Genomic DNA, 17,608 nt, shown 5'->3' with positions numbered 1-17,608 from the left:
GGTTTGATGACTCATCCCCAGCTCTTGGCCGATGCTACGGCTGCTACTATGCCGGTCTTTCTTGGCTAATTCAGCGATTTTGTTGCAATTTTCGACGACAGGCCTTCCGGAGTGTGGCGCATCTTCGACGACCTCTACACCAGAACGAAAACGTTGAAACCATCGTTGTGCGGTGGAAATGGAAACTGTATCGGGTCCATAAACTGCACAAATTTTATTGGCAGCTTGAGATGCATTTTTGCCTTTGTCATAGTAGTACTGTAAAATATGTCGGATTTTCTCTTTCTTTTGCTCTATATTTGCGACACTATAACTCACGAACGACTTAACCAAACAAAACACTGTCAAGGACTATATTACTATTAGCGCGCAAAAATACCTTTCCAACAAGCAATAGTATGACTCGATATATATATATATATATATATATATATATATATATATATATATATATATATATATATATATATATATATATATATATATATATATATATATATATATATATATATATATATATAGAGAGAGAGAGAGAGAGAGAGAGAGAGAGAGAGAGAGAGAGAGAGAGAGGGAGATAGATGAGGGAAATCGATTGGCGATCTAACGCAAAACGTAAACGTTTGGTGAGACATCTGGATTTTGTTTTTGATCTAAGAAAATGATGCTAATGTAACCTAAAACTCAAAAACAAATCACGTATATTTTACTTCCGGGCTTTCCAAGGTAGTTCTCACATGCAGGAATCGTGCATTTTTCTACTTGTGCTCTCGAATTTCCTTCTTTTATTCAACCATTGTCAACATTTTTATAGTTTTCACTACTGAAAGAGGTAAATAAATAACATGTTATATATAAAATTGCGCAGAATTAAATTTCTTACAAACTCATCGCAATCAAATAATCTTTTTTGTTTATTTGTTTATTTGTTTATTTGTTTAGATATAACATTCATCTGACAAAATCGTCTTAATAAACAAAAATTAGTATAATAGTCGAACAAAAACATAACATTAAAACATAACATTAAACACATCGGGAATTCGGTTTCTGAAGCGTAGTGATGATTCTCCAAAGTCATAAAACTGCTCTACGGATGAAAAGGTTCTGATCATTTCCGTGACCGGCTCATGTTGACCATACGATGAACGATGTGCAAGCGGTTGCAGCAAAAACGAGGATCGTAGAATTCTACTGGGAGCGCGAAAGTTCATCTTCTCGAGCAAGTTAGGCGCATCGATTTCACCACAAAGAAGTTTGGCAACGAAGGTGGCTTGTTGAATACGCCTACGACGCTCAAGAGTATTCAAGTTCAGTAAGCGACATCTAGCTGTATATGACGGCAGGTTCCGCGGGTCACGCCAAGGCAGATTCCTAAGCGCTCTACGGATGAACCATTTTTGAATCCGTTCAATCCTGACGATCCACATGTGTTGGTACGGGCTCCATACTACAGATGCGGTTTCAAGAATCGGCCGAACAAGCGAGCAGAAGAGAGATTTCAGGCAGTAGGGATCTGTAAAGTCCCTAGAGATTCTCGAAATAAACCCAAGCTGACGATTGGCCTTGGATATCAATGCAGATCGGTGTGCGTCGAAAGTGAGCTTAGGGTCGAGAGTTACGCCCAAGTCATTGACCTGACTGACTCTCTCCAAGATAATATCATCGATCGTGTAGTCGAATATAGTTGGTTGTCTTTTTCGATGGAAACTCATGATGACACATTTATTTATACTGATAGTTAGTTTGTTCAGGCGACACCAACTCACAAACTGGTCAAGCAGGCTCTGTAACCGTCGGCAATCCTCGAGGGTTTCGATGGCTAGATAGATTTTCAAGTCGTCTGCATATATCGACACACAGTCACATGCTAGAATAAGCGACACATCGTTATAGAAGATCGCGAACAGCAGTGGTCCAAGATTGCTGCCTTGCGGAACACCCGAAGAAACAGCAAACGGAGATGAAGTGTGAGACAGGAGCTTGACACGGAGCGTTCTTCCAGACAGGTATGATCTCAGCCAGTTGATGAATTCGTCGGAAGCACCAAGACGGGATAGTTTTCCCAGTAGGATGCGATGGTCAATTCGATCGAAAGCGGCTTTTATGTCGGTGTAGATAGCATCAACTTGAGCGCGTTCCTCTAGACGGTTGATACAAAACGACGAAAACTCGAGGAGATTGGTGCTAACCGAGCGTCCTGGCATAAAGCCATGTTGTACTGGTGAGATATAACGCTTAATCTTACGTGCATCGCGATGTACAAAATATTAATGTATCTATGAAAATTAACGTTAAATGATATTTCTATAGATCCGCACACTTTTACAGACATTTCCATTTTTAACAGACTTTCACATATTTTTACAGACATATTAAAAAAATCATCTGGCAACTCGTCGTTCCACTTTTTATCGAATATTTTCAAATCACACGAGTAAACATTTAGAGAAATATTATATCAGGGAAAGTGGACATTAAAAATGCGTTGCTCAGTGAAAGACCGCCCGAATACGAGTGAAAATGTTCGCGTTACCTTTAATCGTATACCCTCGGAAACATATTTACAGACGCGCTGGGTCGATTTTTGCGAAGACGACAAACTAGTTCCTAGTAAGGGTTCCCATATCTGTGGAGTAAGTGCAATGTTTTAATTATTGAAAACCAGAAGTGTAGCAAACCTTTCATTCACATTTTTAGGTTTATTTTGATAGAAATACGTCGTTACATTTCAACCGGAAAAGAAACCTCGTGAGAAACCGTAATACCTTATTCACAATTAAGCCGGTAGCTGACTCAGAAGATTACGTCCATCATCAACACGAAGCGCAGATTGCTTTACTATTCATCGGCAAGACTAGCGGATCCTAATTAAGCGGATTTAATTCGGCCAGCTTCAATAGCAAAGCTGTTTTCACCGACGTTAGAAAAAAAAACGTCTCCAAAACATTCCACTTTTGCTTTGTATGTACGTATCGAATTCACCGATGTCCAATTTTGATCCCACATTGAAGTCTTGTAGTGAACTAAGCATTATTCGTAGGTTGTTTATATTCTCTGAGGTTCTGATACCTTGCAATATAAGATGCTCTTTCAGAGATGCAATGGTCAATTAAAAAAATGACGGAAAAATGTAGTTCGTTCATTCTATAAGTTTAATTATTTTTGCCTTTGATAACAATCCATTTTTCATAGTGTTGTCGACGTCTGGTGGTGATATTAGTGCTTGGGAGGTAAATTATTCTCTATCAGATCAGATGCAGTGTAGAAATATAAAAGTTTGAATGAAAATTTTCACTTCATATTGTTTGATTACCTAACGCATGTAGTCCTGGCACTCACCTAACCATTTGTCGATGCACTTCCTGTTTGTTCCAAAAATAATTACTATTCTATAAATATAAAAATGGATTTCTGTCTGTCTGTCTGATTCTTATGGACTTGGAAACTACTGAACCGATCAACATGAAAATTGGTATGTAGGGGTTTTTTGGGCCGGGGACGGTTTTCGTGATAATTTGAGACCCCTCCCCCTCTCTAAGGAGGGGGGGGGGCGGCCATACAAATTAAACACAAATTTCTACATTACTCGGGAATTAAACAAACAAATGAAACCAAATTTGGCATGTGAAGGTTTTAGGGTGCAATAAATGTTTCTATGGTGGTTAGACTCTCCACCCCCTCTCTAAATGGGGACTGCCATACAAATGAAACACAATTTTCTGCATTTCTCGAGAGTTAATCAAGCAAATGAAACCAAATTTGGAATGTGAAGGTTTTAGGGTGCAATAAATAGGCCCTATTATAGAAATCGAGGCGATAAGAATTTTTCTCGTTAGCTCTGTTTTACTATTAGGCATCGTGCACAAATTACGTAACGCTAAAAATGCGGTTTTTGGACCCCCTTCCCCCCTATGTAACAATAAGTAACGCAAGACAAACCCCCTCCCCCTCATATTATGTAACGCAAAATAAAAGTCGTTTGAAAAATCTTCATGACATTCAGATTTTATTAAATAATGAAAATATCAACGTAGAAAATCTGTACAGGCCGGAATCAAAGTTTATTCGAATTAAATTTGACAAGTTCATAGAATTTCTAACAAACAGAAAAAGAAAATCAATGCTTACATCTGTTGGGATTGGTACTTTTAAACCATCTAGTGTTTGGCTGAGAGGAACAGGAGCTGGTATAAATTGTTCTTGATTTATACAAAAATAACTGTTTGTTTTCAGATGTTCGAGACTGAATCGAGCATCGAGATTTATCACTGCTCAACAAAAGGGTCGCTTTCTTAGGAATTAAAAAAATACTTATTCTTAAATTTAAAGAATAGGGGGAAATAGTCCTAATCCGACCAATGGTCTTGAACCGACCTCTTCTTGGATCTGCCATATTTGAGCCATTGAGCCATTGAGCCATATTTGGTTTCCATCGGGACTAAACAGCTTTGTATAAATTCCAACAGTGACTACTTCTTGTTTCAACGCAGCGGTTCCTGTCGTTTGACTACTTGCAAAGAGTACTGGGTACTGGGAGTACTCTCACGTGACGAGGAAAATCATTCGGCTAAATATCCTACAAATTCCACTTCCTAAATTTGGGAGTTTTCGGGCATAATATATTAGGCTTTAAATATCGATTGCTAGGTTGTTCCACAGATCATCTAACGATTTCGCCACATACTCAAAATGTTTCGCTTCCAGTTTCGGATTGTTTTGAGTTTTTCATCTAAGTGAGATTCATAATTATGATGCGAAAGTATTTATCCTTCTAACTTCTTGAAATAATAGCTTTCCGACGTCCAACTCGGTTGAAAACCATGCGTTCTGAACCATTTGTAAAAAAGAATATTGCATCAAGATTCAATTGATTAAAATGATGAAAATATATATCTATGACCTTTTTAAAACGAGGGTTCTCGTCTGGTCCTTCATCCACATTAATTATTACTGGGTTAAAAAATCTTCGATATCGAATAATTTCGAATTCAGGGAGCTCGCCACCTTTTTTTTTAAATAGAACCCATGACTTTGAAGAATAGTGCCTTCCTGAACAAACTGCAACGTACGTTGGATCACTGTATCCAACTGAATCAGAATGACCAAAGTGCCCTAGCTTCTTTCTGCACCTGTGATAATCGATGGAATAACGAATTATTCGTACATATTACACAAATAATGGTAATAATGGTAAACAAATGTCAAACCGGCCAGTATGACCCACTATAAGTAAAGCAAATTGTTCCATGATGTCGTTTTTATTTCACATCCATGTATGCATTACGCCTATTGAGCTTCATTCGTTGAGGGAATATCAGTTTTCGCCAAAACATTACCATATCAACACTTTTGGAAATATAGATATTTATACTTTTCATAGCAGATGTCTCAAAAAAAGATTTGGCATCCCTTCTATAGTGCTTTATGAAACATTTCAAACTCGTTTCAAAATATTTCAGCACCGGCACTGACATTTGAGCAGAGTATCGAATCAAGCTGTTTTCCTCGATATCTGTAATTCCAGATTTTACTCGGTGTGATAATGATAGTGATTCTATCGAATCCTCGATTCGATTTCTATAATAGGGCCCAATGTTTCTACGATGGTTAGACTCTCCACCCCCTCTCTAAGGGGGGGGGGGGGGCTGGCATACAAATTAAACACAAATTTCTACATTACTCGGGAATTAATCAAGCAAATGAAACCAAATTTGGCATGTGAAGGTTTTAGGGTGCAATAAATGCTCCTATGGAGGTTAGACTCTCCACCCCCTCTCAAAGGGGGGGGGGGGGCAGCCAAACTAATGAAGCATAAATATCTGCATAACTCAAGAACTAATCAAACAAACAGAACCAAAGTTAGCATGTGAAAGTTTTGGGGCGCAATAAATGTTTCTATAATGGATAGACACTTCTCCCTATCTCTAAATGAGGGGGGTTGGGGCAGAGGGTTTGCCATACAAATGAAACACAAATTTCTTTATAACTCGAAAACAAATCAAGTGAATGGAGCCAAATTTGGCATGTGAAGGTTTTAGGGGACACGAAATGTTTCAATGGTGAATAGACACTCTTCTCCTCACTCTAAGGGGTGGCTGTCATACAAATAAAACACAAATTTCTGCATAACTCGAGAAATAATCAAACAAATTGAGCAAATTTGGGATGTGGGAATTTTTGGGTACGAGAAATGTTTCTATAATGGTATGTCACCCCTCTCTCCTCTGGAATGGAGAAGGGGTCTCATAAAAATAATACACGTATTTCAACCAAACATATTCCAACCAACATGACAATTGGAAATTTTCGGAAAACTCTGAAAAAAATGGAAAAGTTAGAAAAATTCAATTCGCATATGTTCTACAATTAAATATTGATAAGCGTTAATAGTCCATTTGATGTTTGCGCTAACGAAATTGATCTTGAAAATTATGAACGAGAAATGTGTCTGAAAATTATCTGATTTTATAATGACAAGTTTTGGTAGAAGTACTTGGAATTTAATAGTAAAAGGTAATTTTAAAGGGTAGATTAAAAGATCAATCAATGAACAGTTTTGCGATTGGACCCATAAACGTACGCTTAATAAGAAAACGTGGATGTGATAACGAAAAATAAATTTTGGGCGAGACGAAGTTTGCCGGGTGCGCTAGTATAATATAAAATCGTCATTAGACACAGTTTTCGTTCAATGTGTTTCTGCGATATCGATAAAAAACCCTTTATTTCATTACATAAAATAAATGTTCGATACGTTTAAGTAAATTTTGATTCATAATTTTGATTTTGGAAGCATGTTTATTCCACCTGAATATCAATTATTATTTTCGCCTCCCAATGAAAGCACACGAAGCTTAATGCCGTCTACGCGAATAAAATCTTCAAAATCAGAATCCGATTTGGATTAGGATTCCAATGATACGAAAGCAAAAGCAGCAGGTTTTCCATTTTCATTATCTTTATTTTTAGATTTTCCAAGACAATACTCGGAATTTGACAGTTCAGTATAGTTGTATTGGTGAACCCGAGTGCCAACCACGATAGATACAATACGGTAGCGCGACTTATGAGAAAGGCCTTTCAGCCATCTTGGATTTTGTATGTAAACAATCTGCAATATTTTGCAATATCTTTTTTTCGCTCTTTGTGTGTGGAATTGTTTTGGTGGGAATAAGGACATTGAAAAGTTGAAAGGTAAGTCTTTTACGGTTAGTTAGTTAGGTTTGTAATATACTCTATCTTATTATATGTTTCAGCTCAAGAGAATAAATCGACTTTCGATGTCGGTCGGTGATGGAGGTATTTTTCCCGCGTCTCTCGGTTAATTGTTCGATTGTAAGGTTTCTGGAATTTCAAGTTTTCCTATATCTAATATTCTTTGTTTCTGTGTTTTTGGTTAACAAAAACTTAATGTCTGTTTTTGATGTGGCATAAAAAGATGATATAAAAGGATTTCTAGGAACTTCCTGCGACTTGTTCTTGACTTGTTCAGCTCATATATTATAGGAAAAAAAACCCGAAGCTGTAACGGTAAAAATAACCATAAGTCACCGATTAATTTATAATCTACAGTTTACAATTCTTCCGCAAGTGCAATTATTTCACAAGTGTGTATATGCGTGACCATTATATTTAGTGAACAACTATACGAATGTCAAACATTTGTACTTTACTTTGTAACATTTGATATCATTATATCAAGTACTGACACCACATGAGAGAAAGTGGTCCTTTAGTGCGAACTCAAGTTTCTGGTTTGGCCGACTAGCTCAATACGCCACGAAAAGTAATAGTGTCCAATACTCAATATAAACTAAAATGTAACGGAAAACTTGTCACTCTTTCATGGTTCTATAATTGCTATCTCAAAAGCTTGTCCTTCCTACAAACATACATACAATAATCTCTTCACGCTGCGCGAATCGTTGGGGGCCCCATGATACTGCTACAACTGCATCAACCTTCTGCAGCCGCTCCGTCGACGTTTCCGTCAGGTCGTTGGCCTTTGTTGCACCACGTCTGCTTATCGTCACAGCGTTGCAGCCGTAGCACGTCGCACCGACTTCTGTTGCACCACTGTGTGTTTCCCGAAGCTTGTCGCACCCTCAAATCAGCCGTGTCACAACTCGCACCGATACGCTTGTCGTCTCGTTCCACAATGCTACGGCAGGCGATCTCAAGCGAACACCGAGACTGGGAGAGCTGATTCGAAGCAATTGGCTAGCACGAGAGATTGGAAGAATGGAATGGCGATTCTGCCGTCTTAGCCTTAAGCAAGAGCGAGCCTGTAAATAAAGGCCCTCTGTCGAGGAGAGCTTGCGTGAATCTAACCTCCATCATTTGTGCTTCAATCAATCTACCTTTCGAGGGCCTTTCCTTTTTCCGCGTTCTGCTCGTGGAGATGTGCAGATTCAACGCGGTAGAATACCCGTAATCTACACTGATGGATAGGAATATTATTTCGTTTGCACGAGGGATGGCAATGGTCTCACTTTTCCTGCATATGTGCAATTAATTCGTCAGTATTCTGTCTAACACGTGTGAGGTTATTTTTTACCTGATCAGGTTTTGGTTTCCTTAAGGACGATACTGCACTTTTCGACTACGCGTGCAGTTGAATTTTGGCTTCTAAATTGAACGGTTCTTTGTTCACGTATCCACTTTTCAAAGTCTTTCACACGCAGTTACTAACTCCGTATTGCTCGCCAGCCTCATACAGATAGAATTGATTTTCTTTTGTATCGACAGACTAATTGTTCGGTGTGGTATGATTTTGCCAGAGAGAGAGAATGTTGTTATAGAGGCGAATGAACTGCAAAGTTTAAAGCCTCTTAAAAACAAAGAAAGAAAGAAAGAATGTTGTTATTTCCAGTGACGTCATTACAGAGGATGGTCAGTGATGTTGCGTTGAAGTTGCTTTCATTAAATTTCATATTGGTCTATGGTAGCTTCGAAAATTGTCGGTGCATTTTTGTCGGCATAATCTCAAAAAGTAACACAACATCATTCAAAGCGATACGAAATTTTTGCGAGTGGTAACAGTCGCAAAAATTTCGTCTAATTGGTGACGATCAGATGTTGAAAAGGCTGGTTGGTTTTACTTCTAACAAACTCGAACAGATCTGCTCCTTGCTGGACTTCGAGTGTTGTTGTGGTGTATCTCTACGTTACTTCACTACAGACTTATTAGCTAACGATATTTATGTTCTTCCTACACATTCCTGTGACAGATCATCGCAAAAACTATTTTCATCACCGCTTTTGAACATAGCGGACAAATCCTTAAGACTATATTTCTTAGCCTATTCTAACTTTAAAGCCAATCGCATCTTCAATATCTGAGTTACGGTAAAGTAGTTGGGCGCCAGGAATTTTGCCGAGAAAATACAATTATTAGGTATGTCATGGAAACTAATCGTTAAGCAGCATTATAGTAATTTATTGAGTAATATAGAGTTCGAAAAAGCACTTTGACTGTTGCTTAGATAATGGCGTTTAATTCAACCAGACATGAATGAGTGATCGCGTGAAATGCATATCGGTCACTTCTCCTGACCAGTTCTGCCTGCAGAGTCGTTACTCTTTTCTTTACGGGTCCATAGTCTCTAGCTTTTTGGACGTTGTTGATAATATAAACATCATCCGTGAAGCCGTGAGTAGCTTTCTGTTGACTTGATTATTCGGCTGAAGCTGTGAACTGTGGGTGTTGCGTAGTGACTGTTGCCGTAAGGGTTTCAATGTATGTTGTGGGGCCTCGATACGGACAACAGCACCAGGTTATGTGGCATAGTTGCTCGTGGTCGGCAGAAAGTCTGCGTACATAGCTGGATAGAGCGAAGGTTAATCTGCCTTGATGTCCTTCGAATGATAAAGCCCAGTTTTCGAGGTTTTTATATCTTCCAACAGGTAATTGTTGCAGCCGTGGACCTGTCTCACGATACAAGGGATGAACTTTGCGCCAAGCTTCTTCGTTCGGTGTTCTGCTGCGCTCGACAACTCGAAAGACCGCTTCCACACTATCTCACCGACAGCGAGATAGTTGCTGTTCTCGTGGGCTGCTTTTATCTTAGATAACACGAAATGTTGGATGTTTCGAGCAGCTGCTACTCGAGCTTTTTGTGCTTCGAGGGGGTCGTCTGTAGAATTCAATTGAGCCAATGGATATTGGTCCGCGAATAGAATGTGGTCTCTGCCGAAGTTACAGTAGTATGGACTACAGCCGAGGGCTTCATGTTTGGCTGTATTGATGACATACACTACTTGTTGAATATGCACATCCCAGTTCCGTTGGTCATCATCCAGAAGTGATCTGACGCAGGTGATCAACGTACGATTGGTCCTCTCAGCTGCTTTGCACATCGGCGTGTAGAAGACAGTCCTCATGTGGATTATACTATATCTTTTGAGCAAGGATTGGAACACCTGGGAGAGAAACTGTGATCCAGAGTCAGAAACAATAACTCTTGGTGTCGAAAATCGAAGAAAAACATATTGTTCCAGAAAATCTGACATCTTATGGGCGTTAGCTGTGCGAAAAGGCTCCGTGATGACAAACTTGGTCACCCAATCGACGATGACCAAGAGTACGGTATTCCCTTTCTTCGAGCGAGTGAGAGGTCCTACCCAATCAATGGATATCAACTCCCAAGGGAGTTGAGCTGGTTTTGGATTTCCCAAGGTTGGTGTTAACGTCGTGTTGGGTGCTTTGCTGGTTTTGCACACGTCGCAGGATTGAACATATTTCCGGATGTCGGCTGCCATCTGTGGCCAGTAATAGTCGCGTTGTATTCGATTCAGTGTACGGTCAGCACCCAGATGGGCTGCTGTAGGATTGTCATGGTTCCGGAACATTATTTCCCGCCTTAGGTGTGTGGGCACAACTTTCTTCCAGCGATGGGACTTGCCTCCAGTTTCATTCTTTGTCGTGCAGTTTTTGTAAAGATGTTTTTCTATTATACTGGAGTCTGGAAAGTTATCCGATTTCATCTGGACATCTTGTACGAATTTGTCAAACCAAGGGTCAGAGGACGAAGCAAGTGCCGTGTTTATTTCGTTGACTATCTCTACTCTACTCAGACAATCTGGAACGACATTTGAACTCCCTTTCCGGTACCTTATGTCGAACGAATATGCATTCAAGCGAAGAATCCATCTAGCTAGAAGCGGCGTAGGGTTCTTCATTGTCTTCAGGTAGGTTAAGCTTGAGTGATCACAGTAGACGGTAAATTTTGTGCCCTCAAGATATCCTCTAAATTTTTCAATTGAGCGAATGACAGCGAGGCACTCCCGTTGTTTGACCGAATACTTACGTTCGGCGGGCGACAGTTTTTGCGAGAAGTAACAAATAGCTCTCTCACTGTTTTCGATCTCCTGAGTGAGCACTCCTCCTATTGCGACGTCACTCGCATCGCATGCCACCGAGAATGGTTTCGTGTAGTCCGGGGTCATAAGAACCGGGGCCGAGATGAGATGTGCTTTGAGGATCTGGAAGGCTTTCTCGCATTGCTCCGTCCACTTGAACTTGGTTTTGGCCTTTGTGAGCTCAGTGAGTGGAACAGCTATTTTCGAGAAGTCTTTGATAAACCTACGGTACCACCCGCACATCCCCAAGAACCGCTGTATTTCCTTTTTGCTGGTTGGAACCGGGAACTTGCTGATAGCTGACACTTTGTCCTCATCTACGTGCCATCCTTCTTCATCCAGTACATATCCCAGGTATTTCAAACTCTTTCTGCAAAACACTGACTTTTCGGCATTGATGGTTAAACCAGCATTCTTCAGTCTTCGTGCAACTTCTTCGAGGATCTCCAAGTGATCTGGAAACGTTTCCGTGGCTATTACTAAATCGTCTAAATATGCAAAGACTTTTGGTTCAAGGTCAATGAATAAATGGTTCATGAGCCGAGAGAGTGCCTGACTAGCCGTTGAAAGCCCGAACGGAACTACTGTATACTGATAATGACCCCGCTGAGGGATGGTGAAAGCGGTTTTCTGTTTTGATTCTTCCTCAAGTGGTATTTGCCAAAAAGCGGATTCTAGATCGATGGATGATAGAAACTTCGAACCACTCAGGTTATTTACGATCGATGATATCTGTGGAATTGGATATGCTTCTTGAGCTATTATGGAGTTCAATTTTCTGGCGTCTAGACATAACATCATGGAACCGTCCTTCTTCTTTACCGCCACCGTGGCATTGTTCCATGGACAGCAGACTGCTTCTTCGATGACTCCCATCCTCAACATTCGGTCGATCTCCTTGTTTAAATCATCTAGGACGAATTTGGACATCGGGTAATATTTCTGCTTAAAAGGTGGGGAGCTTCCGGTATCTATTTTGTGGTGGTACAGTGTTGTTCTTCCCAAGCGGCCTTGATTCTGAGAAGTTGGAAATTTATCGATCACTGCTTGTAGCTGGTCCTTATGTTGAGCAGGTAAGATTTCGAGTGAAGATTCGCTTTTTAAGTTAGCGGTGACAGCGCTTATGGTTGCTTTCACCCCAAATTTCGCCCAAAAATCCATTCCTAGAATTAGGATCGGTGGCATTGTTTCAATGAAGAGTACCGGTAGTGTGAGGTTTCTGTTGTTATAGGAGATGGGCACGTGTGAGAAGAATGAGATCATGTGAGCTGAGTTATCCACAGTTCTTACCTCACCGTTGACTGGGTATTTAGTTAGACCTAATTCAGTCGCGATTTTTGAAAATGATCCTCCAATGAGAGTACTGGTTGCTCCGCTATCGAGGAGTCCACGTAATCGCCTTCCAAGAATGCAAATATCTGCATACGGTCGGTTGTCTTTGTTGTCAGGATCGATTATTATGGAGTTGACTTTACAATAGGTCGAGATGTCGTTTAATGAAGGGATATTGGGTTTGTTGGAAGATTCCACGTCCCTTACTGCGGGTTCTCCCTGTTCCGGTTTCCCAAGTTTTTGGAGTTGTTCCGAGAATCCAGTTGCCTCCATCGCAGCATACAAGTTTCGCAATTGCGCGTCGTACAGCCTTTTTTCCCACAACTGTAGCAAAACAGAAAACGTTTTGGGTGTGGACAATTTAGGTAGGTATGACCAGGGTTGTCACATTGCCAACATAGTATGACCGGGATGAGATTTCTGTTGATGTTATTTTCTTGGGCCATATTTCTATTTATGTTGCTTTCCCTGACGAGATGATCTCTCGAATTGGATGACGATTCTTCTCTCCAGTTATTTAGTCCTCGGACAGCGTTAACCTCTTGGGCGGTATTAGCTGCCGCTTCGTTCCTGAACGCCATGTCCTGCTGGAAAGCTTCTCGTTCCTGGATGTCTGCTGAGTCCAACTCTTCATCGATGTCTTGGTTCAACTCCATCGCGTGGACCTGAGCTGTGTTGTATGGCTGTCTGTTGAACATCGGCCGATTTGCCGTGTCCATCCTGCCGGTTGTGGGACGATGGAAACCCGAGGACTCATGTTTGGTCCACACGGTGCGAAATGTGGTAGAAGTACGACCTCGAGATGAGTAGGATCTGGAAACTTCGAAGTCCTTGCAAACAGCGACCAAATCGCGAACTTTGCACGCCCTTGAAGCCGCAGCAATTGGTGAGAAGTCGGAGTTCAAGTGGGACTTAATAATAAACAGTTTTTCAGATTCCGAAATCGCAGGTTCAACAATCTCGAAAGCAGCTACTAAGTCACGGTAAAAGCTGGTGAATGACTCGTTTGGCCCTTGGAAGCGCAGGTATAGGTCTTGCTTTACGATTTCGGAATAATTAGGGGATAAGAATTCTTGCTTGATCTCCGTCTTGAATATTTCCCAAGTTGTAAGAGTGAGGTACGATCGAGTGTACCACTGGAGCGCTCGTCCCTTGAGCAAATGCTTGATGGATCGTAGCAGAGTTTGCTCATCCATCCCTTCCGTATCTGCATAGGTATTAACTTGATTCAGGAACTCTCCCAACTGGATGATGTTCGATTGACCAGCGTATTCGAATGGCCATTTGTGCACTGGTTGTGTGAACCTGTTTGCAATTGAGTGTTGAATTGATGTTCTCGGTGTACTAGGCCTATTTCGAGATGTTAGGAACCGTAGGAAGTCATCCCGCAAATGAGGTGGAATATTGTCCATTTCTGGGACCTGTTGTAGGAAACTAGGATGATTTTGTTGATGTGGGTCCCAGATTGCATTGTTGCTTCGGAGCCCCGCTACAGGAATACGTTGGTTTAATTGGTCCTGCAGCTGTTGCTCGATTCCCTGCCGTCTAACTTGTTCTTGATGTAGTTGTTGTTCTAAACGCTGATGTTGTTGCTGCATCTGATGCAGTGCTTGTTGCAGTTGTTGTTCGTGTCTTTGTTGTTGTAGTTTGAACTGTTGTTCATTGTGCAGCTGTTGCTGATGTAAATGTGCTGCGGCTTGTGGTTCCTGTATTTGTTGATACTGCCGCTGTTCATACGCTTCTTCCGACATCGGCTGTACTTTCTGCTGCTGCATTTCTTGCTGATATAGTTGTTGTTGGGACTCCTGCTCTAGCAGCTGTTGATGATGAGACGATTCCTTCAAACTTGATTGTAGCTGCGTGATCTTTAGTCTCTGCTGCGTGTCCGTATCTCCCGGTATCTCGTCGGGGTTCTTTCTAAGTTCTTTTTCTTCCGCAATTTCACCTTCACCAAAATTGGCTAGAAACTCATTGAGTTTATCCAGAGTGCTGTCAATCTTGGTCAGCGTCTTCATAGCGCTGGAAGTTATCATTGGGTCCGATATGATGGATAGCCTGAATTTATAGTGCATCAGTCTGGATCTACATATTTTCGCTTGGAGCTCATCCTTTTGTCGTAGAGCGGATTCCACAGCCTGTAGAATTGGAGGCAACTTCGCTTGGCATTGATATATGCTGTCAACATCTGGCAAAACGTGTGTTGATGATGTAGGTGCAGGTGTTCCTTCAGTATCTTCTTTGCTCAGCAATTCAAATAACCTTGACATCTTTCCCTTATGATCCTGTCCTCTCAATCCTTTCACTGTTCTCACCATCAGTTCAAAGTCCAATTCCTCTGGCGTGAGGTGCTTCAAATCCATAATGGATTCCTTTCAATATCGACTGGTTATCTCAAATAATCATTGATCACTCACTTGGTAGCGCTAAATCATACACGCGAATGCGGGTTTTTCTGTTGGGCGCCAATGTAACATTTGATATCATTATATCAAGTACTGACACCACATGAGAGAAAGTGGTCCTTTAGTGCGAACTCAAGTTTCTGGTTTGGCCGACTAGCTCAATACGCCACGAAAAGTAATAGTGTCCAATACTCAATATAAACTAAAATGTAACGGAAAACTTGTCACTCTTTCATGGTTCTATAATTGCTATCTCAAAAGCTTGTCCTTCCTACAAACATACATACAATAATCTCTTCACGCTGCGCGAATCGTTGGGGGCCCCATGATACTGCTACAACTGCATCAACCTTCTGCAGCCGCTCCGTCGACGTTTCCGTCAGGTCGTTGGCCTTTGTTGCACCACGTCTGCTCATCGTCACAGCGTTGCAGCCGTAGCACGTCGCACCGACTTCTGTTGCACCACTGTGTGTTTCCCGAAGCTTGTCGCACCCTCAAATCAGCCGTGTCACAACTCGCACCGATACGCTTGTCGTCTCGTTCCACAATGCTACGGCAGGCGATCTCAAGCGAACACCGAGACTGGGAGAGCTGATTCGAAGCAATTGGCTAGCACGAGAGATTGGAAGAATGGAATGGCGATTCTGCCGTCTTAGCCTTAAGCAAGAGCGAGCCTGTAAATAAAGGCCCTCTGTCGAGGAGAGCTTGCGTGAATCTAACCTCCATCATTTGTGCTTCAATCAATCTACCTTTCGAGGGCCTTTCCTTTTTCCGCGTTCTGCTCGTGGAGATGTGCAGATTCAACGCGGTAGAATACCCGTAATCTACACTGATGGATAGGAATATTATTTCGTTTGCACGAGGGATGGCAATGGTCTCACTTTTCCTGCATATGTGTAATTAATTCGTCAGTATTCTGTCTAACACGTGTGAGGTTATTTTTTACCTGATCAGGTTTTGGTTTCCTTAAGGACGATACTGCACTTTTCGACTACGCGTGCAGTTGAATTTTGGCTTCTAAATTGAACGGTTCTTTGTTCACGTTTACACTTTTCAAAGTCTTTCACACGCAGTTACTAACTCCGTATTGCTCGGTTCCCGGAATAAATCGCCACAGAAAACGACTGCAACAGAAACCACCGCTTATAAAATGTGTAGTAGGCTATAAATATTGTGGCGCGGTATTGTATTTCAAAACAAGAATTAACCGGGCAAACGTATCGCCCCAGGCAAACGTAACGCCCCGGGCAGACGTATACCGTCCGACGCTCGCTAGAGCTCGGTCGGACATTGCTAAAGGATCGTATCCTATGTTTCAAACTAACCGGGCAATCAGTGGATCCCAGGTTTGCGTGCGAGACACCGCCGCTTCCGACGGCGGGTCGGCGGTGGACTCGGATTGCGTCATCTTGGCGGCATGGGCCGCCTCGATTCCTTATCCTCGCCAAATGGGGACTTCGTCCCCATTACATTGTCCTCAGAATAAATTTCGAAAAACGAGAACAAGAGAATAAATTTATAATAGAAATGTGAGGCACATGATGTTTTTCCCGCGCCAAATATTTCTAGCCTACTACACTTTTTCTAAGCGGTTGTTTCTGTTGCAGTTGTTTACTGTGGCGATTTATTCCGGTCACCGTATTGCTCGCCAGCCTCATACAGATAGAATTGATTTTCTTTTGTATCGACAGACTAATTGTTCGGTGTGGTATGATTTTGCCAGAGAGAGAGAAATGTTGTTATTTCCAGTGACGTCATTACAGAGGATGGTCAGTGATGTTGCGTTGAAGTTGCTTTCATTAAATTTCATATTGGTCTATGGTAGCTTCGAAAATTGTCGGTGCATTTTTATCGGCATAATCTCAAAAAGTTGTAACAACTTTTGCACGTATGAATCTAACGACGAATATATCGACGAATAATATATGAATCCGTTCAATCCGGTGACAAAAGGACTAAAATCAATAAAGAATATGATATTATGCATTATATTTGATAAATATTCCACGCCACTGACATTAATTTATACATTTAATTGAACAATATTCTAAAATAGGAAAATAAGTCACTTGTCCAAAAAAGTTACTCCTTTACGCGCGTCGGTGTCTCAGACCGAAGGTGGTGAAAAAGTGATATACGTCCCCTTCGTACCAACTTATACGATACGCTAAACGATGACGAACAACGAATTACGAAGCTAGAGAGAATCGCAATGTCGTAGTGTTGATGTTTTCTGTCATGGTGTTTCGTCGAAATTCATCGGATATGCTAAATCATTTACGGTTGAAGCATAAAAACAATTCCCTGGAGGTGGAGGAGACTGGGAAGAAGAATTCAGGGTCTGCAGGAGTAAAATGCGGACTTAAAGAAGGTAGTCTCAGCTCCCGTTCTAAAATAGAAGTATCCAAATTCAGAGTGCCAAGGAAAATACACTATACTAGTGGTCAATGATTCTATAACTAGTAGCTAGTAGCTATAGAAACCAAGCAGAAATATTCAAACAAATCAGCTAT

The 17,608-nt window shown here is 41.2% G+C and overlaps 1 protein-coding gene across 1 annotated transcript; it reads right to left on the bottom strand.

Moving 5' to 3' along the window:
* Window positions 1–12,755: 12,755 nt before the first annotated feature.
* Window positions 12,756–17,051, bottom strand: LOC129771487 (uncharacterized). Its single transcript, XM_055775168.1, has 3 exons — window positions 16,042–17,051; window positions 15,845–15,981; window positions 12,756–15,786 (listed from the first exon to the last, which is right to left on the bottom strand). The coding sequence occupies exon 3, from the start codon at window positions 15,051–15,053 to the stop codon at window positions 12,897–12,899; it is 2,157 nt and encodes a 718-aa protein (XP_055631143.1). The 5' UTR covers window positions 15,054–15,786; window positions 15,845–15,981; window positions 16,042–17,051; the 3' UTR covers window positions 12,756–12,896.
* Window positions 17,052–17,608: the final 557 nt, after the last annotated feature.

This window comes from Toxorhynchites rutilus, chromosome 2 (genome assembly GCF_029784135.1).
Source record: "Toxorhynchites rutilus septentrionalis strain SRP chromosome 2, ASM2978413v1, whole genome shotgun sequence".
NCBI lineage: Eukaryota > Metazoa > Arthropoda > Insecta > Diptera > Culicidae > Toxorhynchites > Toxorhynchites rutilus.
This window is presented reverse-complemented; position numbering and strand designations above follow the sequence as displayed.